Genomic DNA, 22,276 nt, shown 5'->3' on the forward strand with positions numbered 1-22,276 from the left:
TTAAAACACGTGGTTTCAACGCGGTAGCTTACAGATGGATAAAGGTTATTTCAGGTTAGATTTTTACCAATTGAAAAGGCTGCCAGAGCTCTTTCTAGAGATGTTCTTTCACCGGATGTTCAAATGAAACTGATCTCGATGCCGAGTGTAACTGCCTAGTTAGCTTAATTTTAAAGCGCTTCGATACAACTATGTGAACTATGATGATTATAGAAAGAGATGAAAGCAGCTTCAACCGATTTGTACTTGGCAGTATTGGCTTTTGCACGATATACTAACTTGCAACCTTTTGTGTAAAAAGTCCACTACTACATTGCCAGAAACGATAATGTCCCGACCAGTCCCGACTAAATACCATCTCCAATGTCAATGACCAGTCAACGAAAACGATTCGAAACGATCAACGATCCCATGCACAACTACCGCACAAATTGAAACATGTGTTTCTTACCGTTTCATTTTATGAATTCAAGTTGTCTTTCCGTATCGCTCGAATTGTTAATACTTATTTCTTTTGCTCGTCGATTTTATCCTATTCGAAATGAGTGTACCAAATTGATTGAAATAACTGGAAAATACGACAATACGAATTGTATGAAAAATATTTATTTTAACAAGCAATAAGGTAGGTTCACAAGTTTCAGGTAGGTTTTCTGCACAAGGTTTTCTATCTGATTGAGAAGGGTTCGGCATTTCAATCCTCGTCTTTAATGCAGTTCTCCACCAGCTCCTTCAGGTTCGGATTCTCCATTGCCGCCGCTATTCGCTCCTTATCGTTGATCTGCTTGTTAACTGGGGGGCACAAAACGGCGATACGGCGCGAATACGTGCCAGATTAGCCGTAAGTATTGGTACGATATAGAACATAACTTACTTTCGTCTTCCGTTGCATGTGCACCCTTTTTGATGTAGATGTCCAGCTTGGCGTAGTGGCTGAGGCTGCGCTGTACTTTGACTCGTATGCACAACCCAATCAGCGTGGCCAAGGAACAGTGCGGCACGGTCGGGTTGAATTCTATCCGCACCAGCAGCGATTGACCGGGCGCGGGTTCAGTGACAAATATTCCATCCTCGTACACTACGTGCAGGTCCTCGAGTGTGTTCGGTTTTTCCGGATCCCGGATCGTCCGCAAAAACCCGTATATCGTTTCCTTCAGGTCACTGATGTTCCTGTAGCCAAGGTTCTGTATCGTTGGGCCGAATGCTTCTTTCGTCGCTGCTGTCGGGTTTCCATTGAAAAAGCTGTTCGACGGTGCCACGGGCAGATTTTCTACCGTTTTCTTGCGAAAAAAGGAAAGCATTTTATCGCCCAGTGCACGCTGCTAATAATTTGATCGAACAAAAAAGATCGAAAGCCACTGGAAGAAATAGAATTGTTTTACACGATTGTACAATCAGCTCGTTTCACAATACGACGGAGAAATCTTTGTTTACATCGTGGCGTTACAGGCGCGTTACGTACCGTTACGGTCAGCTGTTGTCAGTCGCGCGAATAAAGCCTGCAAATCTCCGATATGCTCTCGGATAATCACGCACGCTTCGTGAAGAGGAGCACGCATTTACAAAGTGACCGTAAAGTGAAAATGTAAAATCTATCGTCACAATTTGATTAACTATAACGCGATTTATTCACAACAACAGCACACCTCAACTGTATAGACCTTGAGCAGAACGACGCTTTGACAGCTACGGGCTGTCACTTTGTTTTGAGGAAATCGCAACCTTCGTTCGTTCGGCCCACGAAAACTCATAGGTTTTTCACAGCGGAAAAGCGAGTGGAAATCCGATCGTGGCGTGGTAGTAGTAGAACTTGATCAGTGCGCCGAGCAGGATCAACGCGCAGAGTAGTGGAACACACTTTGTGAGCCGTGATTTCAGTTGACCCCGAGATCGAAGAATTCCCCATTCGCAGTCACAGGCTACAATCATTGGGCTGGCCAATGGTCATCGGTTTATATACTGATCCACAATAGTTAGGTGGTGTCGGAACGTGCACGCGCGGTGCGAAAGGTTACCTATTGCGTGACGCAAGTGGCTTAGTAAAGCGTGTGAAAGTGTCGGCCGCAGCGAGTGCAGGATCCGTGTGCCGTAAGCGGCGAACACGGTCCACGGATCGTGGAGCGATGGCGAAGATGACCAAGGATTCGGACGACCCGGAGCAGGAGAAGGAAACGCTCCGGAAGCGGGTCCTGCAGCGGGTGTACTACGCCGCGAAGGACGGTTTCTGCAAGCAACTGTTGGCCTCGTTACGTGAAATCCCCAACGATGAGGATCGTCGGGCCATCGTCGATCAGGTAAATTGTGTGCTGCCTTCCGTCCGATTTGCTCATCCTGACGTAGGTAAGGGTGCTGCCTGCCCGCTCGCATTGGCTCGGCTTCTAAACTCGATTTCGTTTTGGCACGACCGATCAGTACACGATCGTTTACTACGCGCCCGTGTTGGGCAGAGAGGTAGCACAGTTTGTAGCGCGTCCAACAGTTCCAAGATAGAGAATGTTGCGTTAATGAACTATAAAAATTTTCACCGACCAACACCAGTTCGCTTTTACGCTGACGGTGTCGCTTCCCAACGGAGGGAGGATGCAACCCACCGGGGGGAGCGCGTGTGTGTGCGCACCGCTACCGTTGCGCGCTTTGTCGTAAATTAAGTTTCTAATTTCGTCGTTTGCGAAAACAGACCCACGCTGGGGCGGATCAGCGCGAACCCGGTGTGTCCGGTTCGGTTTGTATCACGCTCAATCGTTGCACTGTCGGGTAAATAACGTGCGTGCGCAAACGGCCCGATGATCGGGCCTGGGTTCGCAGCATAACAAACATAATGCCAACCGCTCACGGTCAGGGACGCGGTGTTAGTTGTACGATACGATCGGGGCCACGAGGTGGTGGTATCAACAACGCCACGAATGGCTTCGATCGACACACACAAAAGGAATGCCACGGTTTTTAGCCGTGGTCTGTCTCCCCTTTGTTGACAATCCGTGACACGTATTGCACGCTAGCGCGGCCGCGGAAATGTCGTCGTATCAGTTGTGTCTCAAAACACCCAAAAGCGGTCACAAAGACTGCGGACTGCGAGTGGTGTTTTTAATTGCGTTGAGATGCGCGATGCCCCAATTCGACCGCAGGGGCCACCGAGTCGTAGCGCGGTGCTGAACACAAAATTCTCTCTCTCTCTCTCTCTCTCTCTCTTTCTATTTCTCTGTGGCCCGTGACTACACTTCCGTATACGTCCATCCAAACGAAGATCGCGTTCCACCACACGAAGTTCCACCGTCACAAAGGCGCATCATCGTCGCGCTGGTCCGACAAAGAATTCTGCGCCGCCGCGTCTTGATGGCGTGCGGACGCCAAAAAAAAAACGCCGTCATGTCTGGAGATCACTTTTCCGAAGACACGAAACAGCTGACCCGCGGTCCTTTTGAACACAAGGCAAGCTGTTGGTTCCATTCGATCTGATGGCGGCGTTCGTTGGGTTCGCCCAACGATGGTGGAGGCGCATGGTAGTCCGTAAATCCGAAGAACAGTACAGAAAATCAACACCTCTTCAGTCTGGAAAATCTGCCATTAAAACACACAACTAATGTAGGGGATAATGTTTAATTGCTTTACCAACACGATCGCCATGATCACGATCATTTCTCTCGATCAACGCAATTTCCTCGCCCACCGTGCTGGCCGCCGCTGCGATTTGTGGGTTGGGACTTGCTTTTCCAAAAATAGAACCCGTCCGGCTCGCGGCGGCTGTTCTGGCCGCTCCCGAGATCGCGAACCGCACAAAGAGCCGATGGCCGCCAGGGAGAGAGAGAGTTTGGTAGGAATTGGAGTGCGGGAATCGAAGACCAGCGCTTGAAGGATGATGCCGGTCAATGACGCGCGGCGGAATTGCTTCCGAGACACGTGGGCTTAAAACATTTCATTGTAAACTGCTGGCGTGTGTGTTGCGTTTGCGACGAAGTGTTTGACCGCTGGCCCGTGTGTTTACATTATCCTCACACGATGGCCCGTAGCGTCCGTGTTTTATACGGTCCGTTTCAATTGAAATGGCGGATGTTTTTCCCTTTTCCGTTTACAAATCCTTCGAATTGCGAATTGGTGACCCAAACTAGTAATGGCGTAGTAAAAACATGGAACGCACCTTCGGACCTCTGCGCAGTTCCCTCTTCTACGCATAACAGGCGAACAACGTTCCGATTCCAACGCTCGGTTTGATGGTCAGTTTTCTCAGAATTTCGACTTTTCGAAGTGGAGTTGCATCATGCTTCACGCTTTGCAAATATAAAACACACGCCCCGTTCAAAAAGCACGTGAATCACACGTCTTCGCCCGCGCGAAGGGAACCTCTCGGAATGTGCCGAGTGGGGCAACAAATGATGCCTGTGACTCACAGACGGTCCAAAATCGAGGACCTGGCACTTGAACTCTCGGTGTGTTGAGAGTTTCCGGAGTAAATCCTTGGTCGCACGATCGATGCCATCATGCTCGCGGTCATCTCTTTTTATAGACCCCCCCACGGCGTCGAAGCGACGATGATGCGTATGATTCAGGTGATAAATTAGCAGGAGAGGCACCTCGCGGCTCAGCGGAAGTGATATTGACTTCTGAAGTGACTCTAACGCCTCTTCCGGGTCTGTTGTTGTTTCAGGAGTTCTACGAAGATGAGCACCAAATCTACACGCCCCTGATAGTGGCCACCCTGAACGGACACCAGCGTGTGGTGCACATTCTGCTGACCCTCGCCCAGCCGAATCTCGAGAAGGAGGGCTGCGTGAAGCTGCACGGCGAGCTGACCGATGGCGTGCCGGCCCTCTGGGTGGCAGCGGCCCTGGGTCGACTGAACATCGTCAAGCTGCTGGTCCAACACGGGGCCGAGGTGGACCACCCGACGAAGAAAGGCTCGACACCGCTCCGGGCCGCCTGTTTCGATGGGCGGCTCGATCTGATCCAGTATCTGATCGATCACAAGGCGAACGTAAGCGCCGTGAACGTGTACAACAACACGTGCCTCATGATCGCCGCGTACAAGAACTTCCCGGACGTGCTGGAGTACCTGCTCGAGCACGGTGCGCACGTCAACGAGCAGGCACACTGCGGTGCCTCGGCCCTGTACTACGCGGCCGAATGTGGCCACGTGGAGATCTGCGAAACGTTGCTCGATCACGGGGCGGTGCTGATGCGCAACACGTACGGCCTGACGCCGGCGCTGGCGGCGGCCGAACGGACACGCGAGCCCGTCGTGCAGCTTTTCCTGGCCCGCTCCGGGCTACTGTCGAAGGAGGAGCGCATCGAGGTGCTGGAACTGCTCGGTGCTTCGTACGCCAACGACAAGGACAACTACAGCCTGGTGAAGGCGTTCCACTATCTCCTGTCCGGGATGGAACTAAGGTGAGCAGAGGTGAATGCTGCTGAACTCTCGTCTTGATCACTAAAAGCGTCTTTTTCCACCCGGTCAGGTTTGAAGATTCGGAGCACATTGTACGCAAACCGCACCTACCGACGGTGGCCGCCTACGAGCACTGGGTCGAGTGTCAAACGCTGCAGGATCTGCAGGCGATCCGCTACAACCACAACTCGCTGCACATGGAGTCGCTCACGATCCGCGAGCGCATCCTCGGACGCCAGTGCCCGGAGGTGGCCCATTCGATCATCTTCCGCGGCGCGATCTGTGCCGACAACGGGCGTTTCGATCGGTGCGAGAGCCTCTGGCTGCACGCCCTCGGACTGCGGCAGCTGAACGGCCTGTCGGTGCAGCGTGATCTGCTGCGCTTCGTGCAGCTCTTTTCCCAGGAGTTCTCCATCAACGAGGCGGTCCGGTTCGACAGTGTCATTGCCGTGCTGCAGGCGTGCGTCACCGAGCTGAGCTTCAACCAGCAGAAAATGATCGACCCTGGCCCGCGCGACGATCTCGACGCGATCGCCGAGGACTACGAGATGAACATCGTGACGGTGCTGTACCTAATCACGATCATCACCAAGCTGCTGCGGCTGGAGCGGGTGGCGCGCACCGAGGAGCAAACGCACCAGATCTACCGACAGATCTACCAGCTAAACCAGATGATGGTCCGGCTGCGGGACGACCAAACGCTGCTGCATCTTGCCGTGAACGGCGTCACGCCGGTGGACGATTTTCACACCGACGACGTTTGCCGGTACGTCGTGCGTCGGTTTATCCGCTTTCGCGCAATCGTTATTTACGCTATTTCTCTCCTGCAGATTTCCTTGCGTGGATACGGTGAAGATGTTGCTCAAGTGTGGCGCTTCGGTCGATGTGGTCGATTCCGATCGCAACACACCCCTCCATACGCTAGCCTCAACGGTAAGCCGGTCCCCGCCAATCATTTGTAAACGTCGACTCAAACGTCTGTTCTTTCCAAATTCGTTTGCAGCTTCAAATGGCCGTGCTGCGTATGGCGGACGTAAACGTCAGATCGGTGGTGAAGGAAATTACGGAAATATTCATCGAAGCAGGCATACACCTCGACGCGGTGAACGCTGATGGTTTGAAGGCGTCACAAGTTTGTGTTCAAAGTACGGGGGGCGACCGCGGGCGCGCGCAGGCTCGGGTGGCAGCTCGGGAGATTAACTCGTGTTTTTCTCTGGCAGGTACGGTGGCTGCATTCATCAAAAACTACGAATCTCGTGCCATTAACCTGCGCTGCCTGGCGGCCCGGACCATCGCCCAGCATCGCATCATCTTTCGGACCCTCATACCGAGGCAGCTGGAAGCGTTCGTGGACCAGCACTGCACACCGAAGAGCTAGAAACGAGCCGGCTCGCGGAATGTGATACTTGCCACTAGCTATCATCGCCACTCGTTGGTCTGTCATTTTGCGCTGTGCCTCAACACTATTTTATAGCCTCCGTCTCGTATCTTCTCGAGAGGAACACGCCAAACAACACCACAAAGAAAACTCGAGGATATAAAATAAACATAATTTTTGCGGAAATCGTCGGAACAATACGATGAAAATGCCAAATAAATATGAACGCCTGCTGGGGTTCCTTTTATAATCAAACTAGCGCTGTTCCCGGCCTTTTTTCATTTTCATTTCTGGATGAGACACGGCGTTTCAGATTCACGGTGACGTATCCAATCGGCTTCTCTTCTCGCTTCCCGCTGGATGCATGGCAAAACTCACACTGAAGCTGAATTTGACTGAAAAGAGAAATCAGTCACTCGGAGGCAGCCAGGATACAACGTACAGTACCATCGGTTTTATTATTTCTTCAACCATCATACAGTAAGAGGCTCAGCCGTCTCGCGTTCTCGTGGTACATTGACGGCATGTGAGGTCGAGAGATTAATATGCGCATAAATCACATTCACCGTATATTATATTCTTTGCAGTTCCATCAATCCCTCTCTCATCTACTACTCGGTCGTTCTAACGCATAATTCCTCGGCGCAGCACATTCTACAGTTTACAAACTTTTCCCGACTTTCGGTGTTTTTTACATCAGCAATCCGTGGTCGCCACCCGACCTGAGGCAGCGTGCAAAAGAAGGTGCTACAGGATGAAACGGTACAGTTCTTCTGCAAAGTGCTGCCTCAGAAGTAGCGCAGAAGTAGAGCGATGGCCGTGAGTATTCCTAACCTCCTAATGGGGCTAGAGAGTTACCTGGTTTGCTGATAGACATGATCTTCCCTACTGTTCGGTAAATATATAAATATGTGTATCGTTTTCCACATATTGCCGGGTCTCAAAACATTGTCTTAATCTGGGAGAATGTCCGACAATATCCATTCTTTCTGTGTCGCCACAAAGGACACCGCTTCTTCATTCGCACACACACACACAGACACACCCTTGTGTACACTTTATACGAATATACATATTTATACGTTTTGATCATTAAGTATGATGCTGGGATTTTTGTTAGTATATTTTTGATTTTGAACCATCTCGCATCTTCTCACTTTCCGTTTCTGTGTCCGCATTCCCTTTCTGTTGTATTACATTATTATCGCAACCACGTGGCCTACTGTGGGGCTGCTCTGCTTATCCTCGGCGACGAATGTTGTTCCCTTTTTGCGAAACGCGCGAAATACCTACGGTAGGAAAGTGTTTAGTAGAGAGAGAGGCGAGGCGGGTAACATTTAGTGTAGTTGTCGGTTTAGTTTGATTGAAAAGGTCAGCCGTAATACCGGCCATAGCAAAAAGCACAAAAGATGGCCGCCTTCGAGTAGAGGTACTCTGCATAAAACCGGGCTCATTGCCGAACGGTGTACAGCAATAAGAAGGTGTGAATAAAAGGCGTATAAAAAAGACCCACCCCAATATGGAAGGTGTCCGCAGCTAGCTCAAGATCCAGAAAATCTATGAGCGTGTCAAACACATACCACTCTCTACGAAATGCTACAAAAGCATGTGCTGTAAAAAGTTCAGCAATATCTAACTGTAGCCGGAAAGCATTGCTACGGGACTACGGGAAAAATATCAGACTGATTGGTCACCGTCGTCGTCGTCGTGCATCGGTTTCGATGTGGCGAAGCTTGATATGTGTTACCCATGCAGAAAACAATACCCATATGCTGCTTCTAAGATATTTGTGTTCCTGTTGTAGTCTTTTCTAAACTGGTGAAAGATGAGAGCTACTACAAAATTTTCGAATGAATGGCACAATGCGCCGCACGGAACGCCTAACGCGCGCGTTTCATAATATGAGCCGGAAAAGAGTATCCGCGACCATGTCCATGGGTGCTCTCAGGCTGCGCGCCACCTATCGTTTCCCTGAAACCTCAGCCATTTGCCACCGGCCATCGGTAGTTAAAACAATACCTGCACCGCCGTGCAGGATTTTTGCACGTCCCAGAAAACGCGGAGTGTGTCCGAACGGCAGTGTGTATGTTTCGACTGTGTTCTACTAAAAGTTACTCACAATCGGCGCTACTTAGAAAATTTGTTTCCAAAATGTGTAAACGTGATTTTAAGCTACAATATTCAGTGCACAAATTGCGTCGCTGCTTTCTTCCACTCTTCTACTGTTGTCCCTAAGAGTTCGGTTTTGTATTTCGGTTCGGTGGAATTGTGTGGAAAAGCTTCTCTCTTTGCGAAATACGGAATTCGTGTTCCGTTCCGTTACGGCCACTGTTAGTAAATCGATCTGTGTTTTTCTGACTCACATTTGATGTCCTAGCTGTCTGCTGAAGCGTAAAGAAAAACATTGCCAACAGAGCACATCTAAGCAAGCGTAATCAAATCTTGAAAAGCATTATTCTTTGGCCACCGCATGTCATAACTAGGTAGGGCATAGTAGTAGGCATAGCTCCGTGTTGTTGCGTTTGAGAGCATTTGCTAGTGATTTTAATTCATTTAATTTAAATTTAATGTGTACGTGTATAGTTTTATCATCTCATCGATTTAATTTTCCTTATTTTATGGTCCGTCCAACACAATCGGCGCCATGGCTTACATAGTTTTTCGTAGAAAAGTACTAGCAGCAATCTGTGTGTAGATCAAGCTTCGAAGAAAGGATAATCGATGAAATAAAAAAAGGGGGAAAAATCATACCCAACGTGGGAAAACATAAATTCGGAAGTAAAGAAAACAAATAAACACACACTAATGACAATTTTTATAAACCTCCGCTTTACAATCACTATCGATTTATGATTCGTTTTGCGCAAAACATGGCTCGTTAAATGTAAAATAATTATATATTTTTCATTAATTTACACAAATCGGTGAAAGACCGTGTTGCCCTACACATACGCTGCTTGAACTAATTTTGCTGTTGAACGCTCTTTGCGCGCGCACCTTGATGAAAATGGGACAAACGAAAAGCTAGAAACAAAACCACATAATCTCGAACGGACGAGGGCTAATCGTTTGTATGTATCAAGTGCGTTCTTCGTGTTCCTGTTTCCTGCACACCGTTTTGCGGTTCAAGTCCATACGTAATTACACATAAAAGAAACGAAACCATACGTAAAATATAATAAACTCTTCCGGCCACACACACACCTACATATGTTTCTCTGGTGGATCCGCTGATCCGAAAATCCGGGCGCACAGAAAAACAAAGCTCACTTTGATTACGATTACGACCCTGGTTTTGCGCCGTCATATTTACCTAAAAAATTTCATCTCGAAAAGGGGAGTAATTGTGGACACAAAAAATGAAGAAATATTACAATTAGTATTTAAATATTACATAAAAATGACACATATTAAAAAAAGGAAGAATTATCCTGTCCACTGACTGCCGCGCCGCACTTGTGTATCCTTTTCTCTACTGCTACTTCTTGGCGCATATCCTTTCCGTGCCGTGGGAGATGGTACATGATTTGTTCGTGTGTCGATACCGATCCGATCCGTGTTGGAAAGGGCAAAGAATGATAATGCTGGTTACGTGTAGAGTAATATGCTCCGACACTGTGTGCACCGCGGTGCTTGGATTAATCGAGTTTGCGATGAAGGGATCTGTTGAAATCTTGATGATGAGTGTAGCTCTTTCGATACTAGTAGCCATTGGAACATAGTTAGACTCTTCTGTGTGTGATGATGATCATTGCGGAGCTTGACCGTGAAGATCATGAGATCACTCGCCCACACGCAACCACCCCCGCGGTGGGTGCGAGTGTGGGAGAGTAGATTTAGTGCCAGTGGATATTTGGAAAATTAGTTGTTTGACATCCTCCGCGGGATAGCACACTTTCTGCCTCTCTGTTTGATTGTTTTCTTCTCCATCTACCTTCTCTCTGTGTTTGTGCCCAGGGGTCCCTTCTTCCCGGTCCCCGGTGGTGGCGTGATGTTCCCTCATTGCTCACAGCAATATCAACTTTTGCTTTGCTAAAGCCTTTCCGCGATTCTGACGGTGCGATATCGCATCCGTTGCACAACATTCACACGTTGTCCGTCCTTTTGTTTGCTACCATTTCAGCACCACTCCACTGTGATTATGTGTTCTCACGCTGCTGCCCTGTATGTTTCTCTATCTGGCGTATTTTGTAGTAAAGTAGCAGCTGTAGCTAGCGATGCGGTAGTAATTAGTAATAGTTGTTGCTGTGTGTGTGTGTATGACTTTGTATGCTTTTTGCCTTTATATGTATATATTTATAATATAGTTCTGCTTCGTACTGCTTCGTACTGCTCCGTGACAGGCTGGGAGACGATTCGACGGCACTGCTTTCCACATTTCCACTCTCCATCATATTATGCGTGTATCCGTTTTTAGATGTTGATACGATGTGTGTATCTTGTGTGTGTGTGTGTCCGTTTTTTATCGTTTTGCTTCTCACAAAAGCATTATCGGTGAAAGTAAAATGTAGTAAAATAGTTCAATAATGTTGCAGGGAAGTTGTGCTTGCAGCGCTAACTAATGCGTGCTATTGCTGCCGCTGCTGCTGCTGCTGCTGCTGCCATCTTCGGCCGTTCAACTCGATTCCTTTTTTTCTGCAATTACGAAAAGTGATACGTGTCACCAAAAGCCCATATCTCACGGTGCTGCTGCCGGTTCTACTTACCACTTTCCGTGGCTTCCCCGTTGGTGGCGGCGGCCGGTTCCTCCTTCTTATCGCCACCCTCGCCGTTCACCTCGGCCGCTTCCTCGCCGTTCGTCTTCGCCTCCTCGGCCGCACCGTCTTCGTCCTTCTTCTCATCACCGCCTCCGCCATTTTCGGCACCCTTCTTCTCATCATCCTTGTCCTTCTTGCCGGCCTTGTCTTCGCTGGCCTGCTTCTTCGATTTGCTCTTGGCCGGTGTGGCCGGTTTCGGTTTCGGTTCCAGCGACGGATCCAGCACCAGCTTGCCGATGTTCTTACGGTCGTGCATCTTCTGCATGGCTTCGGCCACATCCTCCAGCGCCCAGGCCGAGTCGACCACCGGCTTGATCTTACCGTCCTGCCACAGGCCAAAGATCTTGTCGACCGTCGCGCGAACGTACTCGGTACCATCCTGCTGGTACAGCAGGTGACGCAGATTGAAGCCGGCCAAACTCTTGTTCTCCTCGAACAGCTTGATCGGGGAAACCTTATCGACCTGCCACCACTGTTGTGTGGGAAACAGGAAATAAAGGGTCACCGTTAGGGCGCGATTGCGAAATCATCCTTCCATTCCCTCCCCTCAATCTGCTTACCGAACGGGCCACACTGAAGAAGCTCTTCGTTTCACCCGTAACCACGTTCGACGAGCCGTACAGGATGTACTTGCCCATCGGCTTCAGCAATCCGTAGCCACGGTTGCACTCCTCACCGCACAGGCAATCCATCACGATGTCGACACCTTCGGTAGTGATTCTAAAATGTTAAGCGAACCGAATGAATGTCAAACACAGTTCCGTGGGACACAGGACGAACGAGCCCAACAGCAGTTTAAACGGCTACACTTACTTCCGGACCTCGTTGACATAGTCCGTGCGATCGATCAGATGGTCAATCAAACCGGTGGCGGCCAGGGCTTCATGTTTCGACTTTGAGCAAACACCGAAAATGGTTACATTCGGCACGGTGCGCACCAGCTGCACGATGGCTTGACCCTAAGCGGAGCGGAGAGAGAGAAAATAAAATTAAATCCATGTCCCATCCGGCCCACCGACCCGTGGTGAGACTATGTTTGCTCTTCGAACGATCGTCAATCATCATCGATGGCACGATGATTAGAGTCTTTTCCCCCGGGAGAAACACACCACTTTTCGGTCGACGACGAAACTTTTCTCCTTGGGGTCACAATTGTTTCCTCTTCGGTGCGCGCCATGGCTCCGACGAGAAGCCAGTTCCTATGGCTTATGGTATTATAATGCGATGGCCCTCGTTATTCTAACGATAACGCGCGCTGACGCATAAACCCGCACACAATTTTCATCCCCGTCCGCCGCCGCCGGCCGGCCATAAAAAGTGTGGCCACCCGAGACGCCGTTTTTTGCCGGTCGATCCGCCCTTGTCAGGCGGCTGGCTGCTTCTTTCGCAAATAAGATTAATAATCTGCAACAATTGAGGTTCTGTTACGATGAGCCGCCGCCGTCTGAGTCAATCCATGCCCACACAGATAAGCGTGTATGAGGCCATTTTTCACAGCCAGCGCCCAGCCCAGCCCAGCCAGCCAGCCAGCCAGCCAGTGATCGGCAGAGGATAGTACCGGAACGACACAAACCATGCCCCTATGTTAATGTCCTTAACCGAGTGGAAGCCGTCAGTTTCCGGGGGAGTGACAGACGCGTAATATTGCTACCAACAAGTGCGCATCATCATCCGCCGGGGACAGCACCATTGAGGCGGGTGAGCAACATTGTGAAAGCCGCCGAATGGGTTTCCCGGCGCTGGAATGGGGACCAACAACCTATCACAACAATGTTTCTCTCCCCGAGCACAGACAGAGCAATCAAGCCGGGCGAGTCCGGGCCGTAAAGATAGATTTTATGGCCGACGACGGTGCACCACATATCTCGTCCGATAAAAATCGGTCTCCCCGTTCTGCGAGGGAAATATTATTTTATACCGTGTCTCTCGCGGGTGCATTGTTTTCACATTATTTCGATTGAAACCTGTCGCTTGTGGAATCCGCCGTGCAGAGTGTAGAATATTTGTATGCTATTTGCATAAATTGTTTTCGCCACTCAACAACTACTAGAATAAGTCATGTAAATATATTCCACAATTTCAGGTTCCGAAACTCCACAAAAAAGGCTGCTGCAATACCGCGTGCAGTAAACAAATTAAAACTTATCGTTCCCCATTTAGTATTATCGGCCAGATAACGCGATAGCAGAACGCGGGGAGAGTTTGCCCGAAATCAATCAATATCCGGGAAGGGCGTGTTTCGCAGTCGTCACCTTCTCCGGGGGCCCTATCATAAATGGACAAACGGATGACATCATCCGACCCGGCGCGCGGTAGTCACAAAAAACCCCACTGACTTCGGGCAGTGGAACGGAAGTGAGTGCGATTTGTTGACCACTGTGGCACAGGGCGGCGGCCGGAACAGTTGGAAAAAAGGTCAGTTTTCACCACCCGCCAGACGATGATATGCCGCCGCCGCCTGTGCAACGGTGCAACGGCGGTCCGGCGCCCGGCTGTCTGTCTCGATCAATTACCGGACCGAACTCCCGGGCCCACCATCGCCACATCGTCGAGACAGTGCCGCACAATAAAGGGGAGTCCCCCACAGGTCCACCGAAGGGGGAATCGTACATACGTAGCATTCGAAACATTATCATTATCGAAAGGATACTAATGTGTCTGGCCAAGCAGGGCGCCGGTGCGGGCCCAATCGGAAACGGGAACCGGAAAAGCCGCTCCGGTAAAGGGTGGTTCCGTCATCGAATCGATCGCCGTTGGCTCAATAATAAATATGTATGTTGGCGCTCGCGGCTCCCGTCGCGTCCCTTTGTGGCGCAGGGAGGTAGGTAATTATCTAGCGGCGGTCGATTCCAGTCACGGAAGATGGGAACCACCAACATAACCTACCACAACAAGGCTCAAGGCAGCCCGTAATTTTCTACGCCATACACGAGGCAGAGTAGGCAAGTTGATCTCAACCTTGTGCCGGATTTTTAAATTGTTCGAACAACCGATGACTCACCAGCCGATGGCCGTGATATGTCCTAGTTTAAAAATGAGATTAAATGGCGTCCATTATCAAAGAGCAGGAAGGAAGGAGTTTCATCCAGAAATGCATGCAAAAACAAAGCAGCTCGCTTGAGCTGTTTACAGCATGGCCTCCATGGATCCTGTCAGGTAACGTGTTCTTGACACAGTTGTACTCCCTTCGATTAAACCCTACCCGTGTGTTTTACTTTGGCACGCCGGCCACTACACACGATGGGCTGGTATGCAATTACTTAGTGCCGCCATCCGGCCTCTCTGGCCGAGGAACGTAATAGAGGTGTTTTGTCGACGACATGGCGCCACTTTTACTCACTTCTATAGGCCGGGAGGCCGATGAACACGAAGGGGAACATGCTCCAGCAATTTACTAACGCGTCTATTATGGGGCGGATTTGTGTTACCGATTCCGTGATATTTGCGCGAAATGGGAACACGCTAAATTAAAAACCGAGCACCAGCACTTTTCCCTCGAATCCTTGATCCGGTTTTCCACCAGCACACACGCCAATTGCACTCTGTCGAGGCATTTTCCGGGTGCTTAATGCTTTATGTATCATTAATAAATGATAACACAAGAGAAACAAGGAACAAAACCCATTCTATTGCACACACCGTGAATGTTAAACAATAAAAGGTTAATCGAAACCAGCAGCAACGTGGCAAATCTGAATGGCCGCACCTCTATCGAGTGGATCGCAATAAAAAACAAACAAATTCACGCGCAATATCAATGACCACTTCGCACCCAATTATTTAACGAACCGGACCGTGTTCCGGATTCACGGGCGCAACCCGTGCAGAGAGAGTGTACGAATCGTTATTTCCCACAATCAATCCTCATGGCGTTGGGTTCCCTCCTCTCCAGGCATCCGCATCTGATCCGCTTCGTTAATGTGCCGGGCACGTTCCGTTTGTTTAATATGCGTGGCCCGAAACCTTCGCGAACCGGAACAACAAGTGCGCCTCATCAGATCCGTGGCGGGCGCGCTGGCTGGCCGGCCGGCCGGCCGATAGTGACCCTAGCACGTCCGTCCAACTCGAAGGACAGTGTTCTGCCCTTTCAGACGATTAATCCGCACCGGATTGGGGTCGCGTCGGCTAAGCCCCGGCGGTGGAGCTTAAGACGGTGCCTGCGCACGGCGCGGTGTCCTTGATACTTACCACACCACCGCCGACCGAGTGAAGCAGCAGGGACTTGCCCTCGCGCAACGAGACCAGATCGAAGATGAGAATGTAGGCGACCAGATAGTTCATCACGATGGCCGCCGCGTCCTGGAATGTCATCTCCTCCGGAATGTGGTAGACGTACTTGGTCGGGACGGCCACCAGCTCCGACCAGGCACGGAATTCCGGCAGCGCCACCACGCGGTCTCCAACCTATAAGGGCGTAAAGAAAAGATGTGGTCGTTAGAAAGAAACTTGGCCGGATATGAAGCATCGTCCTGCTGGAGAAACTATTTCCTAAGAATATTATTTTGCCGATGAATATAATCGTTTGTCTCGGCCCACGCCACTCTGCTGTCGTTTCGAAAGATTTTCCCTTTCACAACGCAGCATGCTGTGCGACAGGACAACTGTCGTCTCCGATCTCAGCAGCCCGTCCGACCTGTGTGCGCGTTTATCGATCCGTGTTGAAACACTCAACTTTCGCCGAAAAACAGTCTGCTCTCCACCACAAAACTTCCATCAAACACTGAGGGAGGCCAAAGTTTTTTTTTCTTCCGAGGGCCATAAAGTTCCCGATCCTTTTTCTGCCGTTCCACACACACACAATAAACTTTGGTGCTTTACCATCGTGTAGTCGAGCCGTCCATTAAGCGGATTTCAATCAATTGAGAAGTACAACATCATTGGCTGCCAACACTTGTGTGCCAGGAGACAAGAGGGAGAAAATCGATATTTCACAAAAGTTTTCCAGAAAAGAGGGGCAAAAATAGCTGCGGTTGCGGTAGCCCTTCCCGTGTGTGGCCTATTGGAGTGGCGAAAGGAACGGAAACTCTACTACATCCGCCAAGGCAAGCTTGGATGGCTCTCTGCAGGACCTCGAGGATGAAAATCTATCACTTCACATGAATTCGAGCGGGAATTAGCAGACTTGGGAAGAAAACAACAGAAATCCCACTGTCCGTTTCCTACCACACGTCAGCACATTGCGGAACGGAACGGATTGCGACGTCGGCGCGTTCACCTTCTTAAGAAGTTCAAGAAGCTCTTCTATCGTCTCTCCGTAGGTTGTTGATCTGTCGGTGCGGTGCTTTGTTGGACAATCGGCTGCTGTTCCCTGGCAGTGCCCGGAAGGATAAAAACGTACAAATTAAACCCGGGCCGGAGAGAGGTTTGAGCGAATTTCCGGATGTTGATTATAATGATATTTCAGCCAGTGCACTCTGGCACACAGCTTCTTCTGGCACGAGATGTGGGCACGCTTTTCTGCCCGGGAACGCGGACGTGATCGTAATCCGTAATCAAGTGATTCACTTTTCCAGCGCACCTTTGCTGAAGGCTTCGGTTCTTTCTCACGTACGGACCATCACTACGGACTGGGAAGGATAATGATAGGTTTGAGTTTCTCTTTGTTCCTTCCGATTGTGAATTTGCTGAAAGTTTGCTTCGCAAAAAGCATTAAAGTGTTTAAAAGAAAGCGATAAAGCTTTGCCTGCTGCTGGTGTCTGCTCTGTCACCGGCACCGTGACGTCTCGCAAACAGGATTAAAAACTTTTTCCATTACAATTTTCTTCAATCGACACCGACCAGTCTTCCACCGCCCTGAACACATGTAAAACCCGCAGCAAGATGCAAATCGAGTGACACTGATCTCGGAACTCACGCTTCGGAATTGGAGGGTAGAAAGTAGAAAACAGGGGCCTGTAAAATAAATATGAAATGCAGACGATGGCGGCGACGGTGCAGACGTACCTTGAATCCTTCGACCTCCTCGCCGACTGCTTCGATCTCGCCGGCACACTCGAATCCGAGGATGGTTGGAGTTTTCGGCGGCGAATCGATTGCCCCGAGACGGACCATCAAGTCCTGGAAGTTCAGTCCACTGAAAGAACAGACAAAAAAGAACATTACTTTCGAGGCGAATCCTGGGCCCGAGAGATGGCATCTGGAAAATGTTACTCTAATTAAGAAAATCTGCTTTTCGGTCCACCAAAGTCCCATCGGGCGCGGGCAACAACACTTGAGACACAGCACCACGGTTTGGCATATACTTCTCGTTTGGGTTTCGTTTTCGGGAAAAGTTTGTGGATCAATCTACGGCTCTCGGCCACCGGCTGTTTGTTTGTTGCCGCGTTTTTCCCTCGACATTGTGTTCCCAAACGGCACCTAAAGTAAATAATAAGGAAAAAACGATGGTGTCCCCCAAAATTCGGCCGTCGCAAGATTATGGGACCTCAGCCGCTACCACACAATGTGGCACATCAGTCTCAATAAATTCAAACTAACAATTCCGTTCGCTTGTCGAGCAAAGTTATGGGAACGTTACAGACCCACGAAGAACCAGCTACTTGACTCTCTCGGGCGGCGAGGACAATCTTCAACTCGTTAGAAAGAAAAGGGGAAGAAACTTACGCAACTCGAGAGTGCAGCGCCGCCGAGGGGACCCCGTGGACCATTATTTTACGATTTCCTAGAGGAGTTTGAATTCTTTGAACCGCGCGTTACAGACAACTTTGAAATGCGCCGCAGCGGCCACAGGATAAGCCACGCGGGAGTTTCTTGTTGTTTCAAGGGTCGCCGTCCCGCGCCTTGCTCAAAATTAGAATTTATTTGGCCCACTCGAGAGCGACAGTGAAACGGGGAAAATTCTCTCATTAACCATCGAGTGACAAGTGTTGTCCCCCCTTCGGTTCTGGAAAGCGAGGCACTCATTTCCATTTCTATCGCCCGCGCCAGGGTCTTATCAAGAGGGTGTTGTCAGCAAATGGAAAACATCAACATTGACACGTACCAGAGAACCGGGCTGGTTTTCGCGGCCTCTCAAGCCCATTACCGAACTGGGGTTTATCTGAATAATGCTCAATTTTCGGCTCAAGACGGCTCGAAATATCTCCCCATTTCTTCTCCGATGAGTTTGTCAGCAGAGGGCGACGACGTGGGGTAAATTATGGACACCAAATTATGTGTGATTAGCTCCGTGCGCCGTGTAATGTGGTGACGCGATCGTAATGGCTTACCGTAACATTCGGTTTTTATCCTAATTACAAGCATTTGCGTAAAATATTTCTACTCCTCTTTAAACTCACTGTTTATACCAAGCTGTGGCCGATCGAACAACAGCAAAATAAAGTATTGACTGGAGCCATTGAGCCACGCAACAATCGACACCATTTTCCCGGCCCGGTGATCACTGTGGAACTCTGTGAAGGGCGCGAGGGCTATAAAATTGCGCTCATTAATTTTCCGTTTCAGCGCCATTGCGCCGGGGAGTGATGACTTAACACAGAGCCCCCGCGAATCGTTGAAAACTACACTTCCGAGTCAGGACGACAGCAGCAGCAGCAGCCAAGTACTTCCCCGGGTCGAACCCGGACGACTGGTAGCGAGTAAACCGGGGCCCAGGAGTTTGTAGAGTGAAAAATGTCACGCCATTATCGTTTTCTTCGAACGACGCCAGGCGGCGGTACTTGCCATGTTTCCGAAAGAAACCGAGGCGCTCCCCGGTGGTACACTGTGACAATTGCTTACGGAACCAGCACCGATTACAGGGCGTTCCTGTTTACGCGGCGCGACAGGACTCGCGGGCGTCGTTGCCGATGGTGAGAGACCAATTAATGAAATTTTGCTCCTCATTACCAGTCTAATAATAGCGCATTACATGGACATTACACGCCTAGAGGAACCGAGAAATCTTGACTAAGTGAAGCAATTATGTTCGAAAGCCGCAGAAAAATTGGAAGAAATCGATCAGCTTCTTGACCGAATCGCTCTACATCAAAAGTATAAGGTTTATGAAATTGTTTTTACAATCACTACATTACGGTGAATTTAACATCACATTTTAAGAGCATTCTTTTCCAACATCCCGCATTTGCCCACTGATCGGAACGGAGTTCAATGAAGCGTTCAAATTGCTAACGGCACGATGCTTTCCATCGACCCCACTTCGGTCGGTCGGTCGATGGAATGGAAAAACAAATTTACATTCCACAGAACCGTACCACGGTTGCCTTCCTGTCACCGTCCATCATCCTTTTTCGACCCAAAAGAAAATTCATCTTCGCTCTCAACACTGGCTTTAAGGAGGGTCATAGGTTGGCAAGGCGCAATGGGGCAGTTATGTGTCTCTGTCGGCTCACGTACCATGCGCCAAGCAGTCGTGGAAACAGTAAGTGGAAAAAAAACTGAACTAACCATTCTTCTCTAAGACCCCATCGTATTCCCGAAGGAGAGAGTGTGGCACAGCCCTCGGGCGGAAGCACTATAGAGCGAGGGGGTTGGATCGGTCCGGGCATTTCTCATTAATTGTCCCCTCGCCTCTCTCAATCATTGTGCGTTGTGTGTGCTGTGGCCTCCATCGTCCAATAGACACACCACTCAATGAAAATCCCCCCAAGGGCCGGAACTTCCGTTCCTGTCGGGAGTGCGGGAGGGCCAAAAGGATTCAACGGGCACCTTCGTGTTCGACGAAAGGGGGATGGCGTGGCAGGAACGCGACACAATCGAGGCGAAGCAATAAGACGTTTACATATTTTGCTCAATTTCATCGGGGGGCCCGGAACCACAAACCGAGCCGAGCCAGAGCCGTTTGAGGCTCCCATTGTTTACTTAGAGGCGATTAAGGCGCCAGCGAAACCCTGCTGGAGACCACCACCTTCCTTCTGGGGGGGATCTGGAACGGAAACAATCCGGCTTCCGGAACGGATGTGCGCCTGTTTGCCTGGTGCCTCTAGTTCCAATCGGCTGAGGGGGAAGCATCAAATGACCGAATTATGCATTCAACAGTCCCTTCCCGGGGCTGTGTTAATTAAATTGTTGCGACGTTGCCTAACAAACAACGTTTACGTTTTTCACGTCTTTGCGTCAATGCGTGTCCTGCTTGCGGCAGCCGATTAGGCCACACGAAACCGGCCCCAAAACAATATTCGGCGTTCACTGTGGCGGAATGTGTCCACGCCCCTTATGAAAGTAATTAATAAAATAACAATGCTCTTCATCATCTTTTAAAGCACTTCAGGACCCAAATTAGTTAGGCCAAAAGTGTTCCACTACGGAGCACATCTTTTTAAAAGGCTTTCGCTTGGAATGAACGTCCACAGGCCGCACAGGAATCAATGGATGACGTTGAGGTCGTCCCGAAAAACGACCAAAGTTTTACGACACCCCATCGCCGCCGGGTCGGGTCGTAGTAATAAAAAATTTCCCGCGGATTATCATCGCCCCCCACCCGTCGCCGGAAGTTACAGGTGGCGGTCCTATGCCACCGGAAGCGGATTGTGCGCGATAACGGAACTTCGAATGACAACAAATGGTTCGCCGGCTAATTCGTGGCGTAGCAAAGTGAGATCATAAAACGTGTGCGACGTCGTGGTGTTGGCCGTTGTTAAAAAGGCAATAAAATCGTGGGCCTGACCTGATCCCTATGGCGTGTGCATGACGCAGAAGTTTTGCCGTGGCGATGCCCATTTGTGTATTTTCCATGCATCGAAATAGATTGAAACCCTACGGTGACCCCCCAGGCGAGTGTTCCCCGAATATCGATTTGGGGCGGTCTTTAATTAATTTCCCTTTTGCATCCTCACAGCCATAATGTGGGGGACGGCGCCCCAACATAATGTTATTAATTAGCGTTATTAGAAAGAAGTTCGATCGCGGATTCTCGGAAGGAATGCCGCCGCCACAGGACGGGGGACAAATTAATGTTAAGCATCGAAACACGCAACTTCAGGATGATAAAAAAAGGCCACCACCCGCCCAGTGATAAATTTCTTATCCAACGGAAGTGGTCCATCTTCCGGCACCGCAAAAAGGACAACGAACTTTTCGAAAACGGCAAACCGGAAGCTGGCACCGCGGTGGCCACGTATTCCAGAGGCAAAAGGTGCAATTAGTAAAAAAGCACGTACATCCTTACGGTCGGTCGGTCGATCGGTCGCGCGAGAGAGTGTAGAGTTTTGAAGCGAATAACGAGCCCCCGGGAAACCCTTTTTCTCCGGGCTGGAGGGCGAGTACCATAGAAAACCTCAACCACTCGAGCTGACACCTCTAACGGAAGCTAATTTAATGCAGGCAGCGGTTGAAAAGAGACAGATGCTACGCGAGTTCCGTGGCAACAAATTACAGGGCAGCGGTGCAAATTTATCACCACCACGCGGAAAAGGATTCTTCCACTTCATTAAACTACAATTGGTTCGTGCTGTCTATAAGGGATGCAAAGATATCTGCTACGTAGCTTATTCCAGGTCTGGAGCTCTATAAAAAAAAACGCTTTAAAGCAGAGAACGGCGGTTATTGGTCGATTGAAATTGATATTGACAAATTCAGTTCCTCTCGGGAGCGGTGGGCTCAGAGACCCGGAACTGGAGAGTAATGCTGTGTACACTGTGAGCGTCTCCCAGGCAACCAGCCGTTGCCCTGGGGCGAATCGAAAATTAAAATTTGTACGGTGGTTAGATTTTGACAGCACTTCAATCAACGAAAGGGGATCAGGAATACCACGGGGCACGAGGATCATAGCAAGCCTTGCTTGCTTCCATCGACGGGAAGAGCTACCGGGAATGATGGGGTAGC

The 22,276-nt window shown here is 49.8% G+C and overlaps 3 protein-coding genes across 4 annotated transcripts in view; 1 reads left to right on the forward strand and 2 right to left on the reverse strand.

The window, feature by feature from the left end:
• Positions 1–595: 595 nt before the first annotated feature.
• LOC128267830 (MIP18 family protein galla-1) lies at positions 596–1,403 on the reverse strand. The gene is made up of 2 exons (XM_053004766.1): positions 875–1,403; positions 596–792 (listed from the first exon to the last, which is right to left on the reverse strand). The coding sequence occupies exons 1-2, from the start codon at positions 1,299–1,301 to the stop codon at positions 695–697; spliced, it is 525 nt and encodes a 174-aa protein (XP_052860726.1). The 5' UTR covers positions 1,302–1,403; the 3' UTR covers positions 596–694.
• A 385-nt stretch (positions 1,404–1,788) lies between these two features.
• Positions 1,789–6,995, forward strand: LOC128269481 (protein fem-1 homolog B). Of its 2 annotated transcripts, XM_053006962.1 has the most exons (6): positions 1,789–2,294; positions 4,643–5,382; positions 5,451–6,146; positions 6,211–6,313; positions 6,384–6,525; positions 6,601–6,995. In XM_053006962.1, exons 1-6 carry the CDS (start codon positions 2,124–2,126, stop codon positions 6,756–6,758), a joined length of 2,010 nt encoding a protein of 669 aa, XP_052862922.1. In that variant the 5' UTR covers positions 1,789–2,123; the 3' UTR covers positions 6,759–6,995. The 2 variants fall into 2 exon arrangements, with proteins under 2 accessions (XP_052862922.1, XP_052862920.1); XM_053006960.1 differs by having other exon boundaries at positions 6,384–6,995.
• A 218-nt stretch (positions 6,996–7,213) lies between these two features.
• Positions 7,214–22,276, reverse strand: part of LOC128268627 (synaptic vesicle membrane protein VAT-1 homolog-like) — a 46,117-nt gene continuing 31,054 nt past the window's right edge. Inside the window, exons 3-8 of the mRNA XM_053005762.1 lie at positions 17,459–17,588; positions 15,704–15,919; positions 12,329–12,474; positions 12,076–12,235; positions 11,465–11,987; positions 7,214–11,393 (exon numbers count right to left, since the gene is read on the reverse strand). Coding sequence (XP_052861722.1) covers positions 11,374–11,393; positions 11,465–11,987; positions 12,076–12,235; positions 12,329–12,474; positions 15,704–15,919; positions 17,459–17,588 — 1,195 coding nt within the window. The 3' untranslated portion in view covers positions 7,214–11,373. The remainder of the gene's footprint in view (positions 11,394–11,464; positions 11,988–12,075; positions 12,236–12,328; positions 12,475–15,703; positions 15,920–17,458; positions 17,589–22,276) is intronic.

This window comes from Anopheles cruzii, chromosome 2 (assembly GCF_943734635.1).
Source record: "Anopheles cruzii chromosome 2, idAnoCruzAS_RS32_06, whole genome shotgun sequence".
Classification (NCBI taxonomy): domain Eukaryota; kingdom Metazoa; phylum Arthropoda; class Insecta; order Diptera; family Culicidae; genus Anopheles; species Anopheles cruzii.

Bases quoted from the DNA above. Each gene is read 5' to 3' on its own strand.
- LOC128269481 (XM_053006960.1), top strand. From the start codon at position 2,124: ATGGCGAAGATGACCAAGGATTCGGACGACCCGGAGCAGGAGAAGGAA. The intron at 2,295-4,642 runs GTAAATTGTGTG...TTGTTGTTTCAG, and splicing joins GTCGGGCCATCGTCGATCAG to GAGTTCTACGAAGATGAGCA. The intron at 5,383-5,450 runs GTGAGCAGAGGT...CCACCCGGTCAG, and splicing joins CTGTCCGGGATGGAACTAAG to GTTTGAAGATTCGGAGCACA.
- LOC128267830 (XM_053004766.1), bottom strand. From the start codon at position 1,301: ATGCTTTCCTTTTTTCGCAAGAAAACGGTAGAAAATCTGCCCGTGGCA. The intron at 793-874 runs GTAAGTTATGTT...TGTGCCCCCCAG, and splicing joins ACATGCAACGGAAGACGAAA to TTAACAAGCAGATCAACGAT.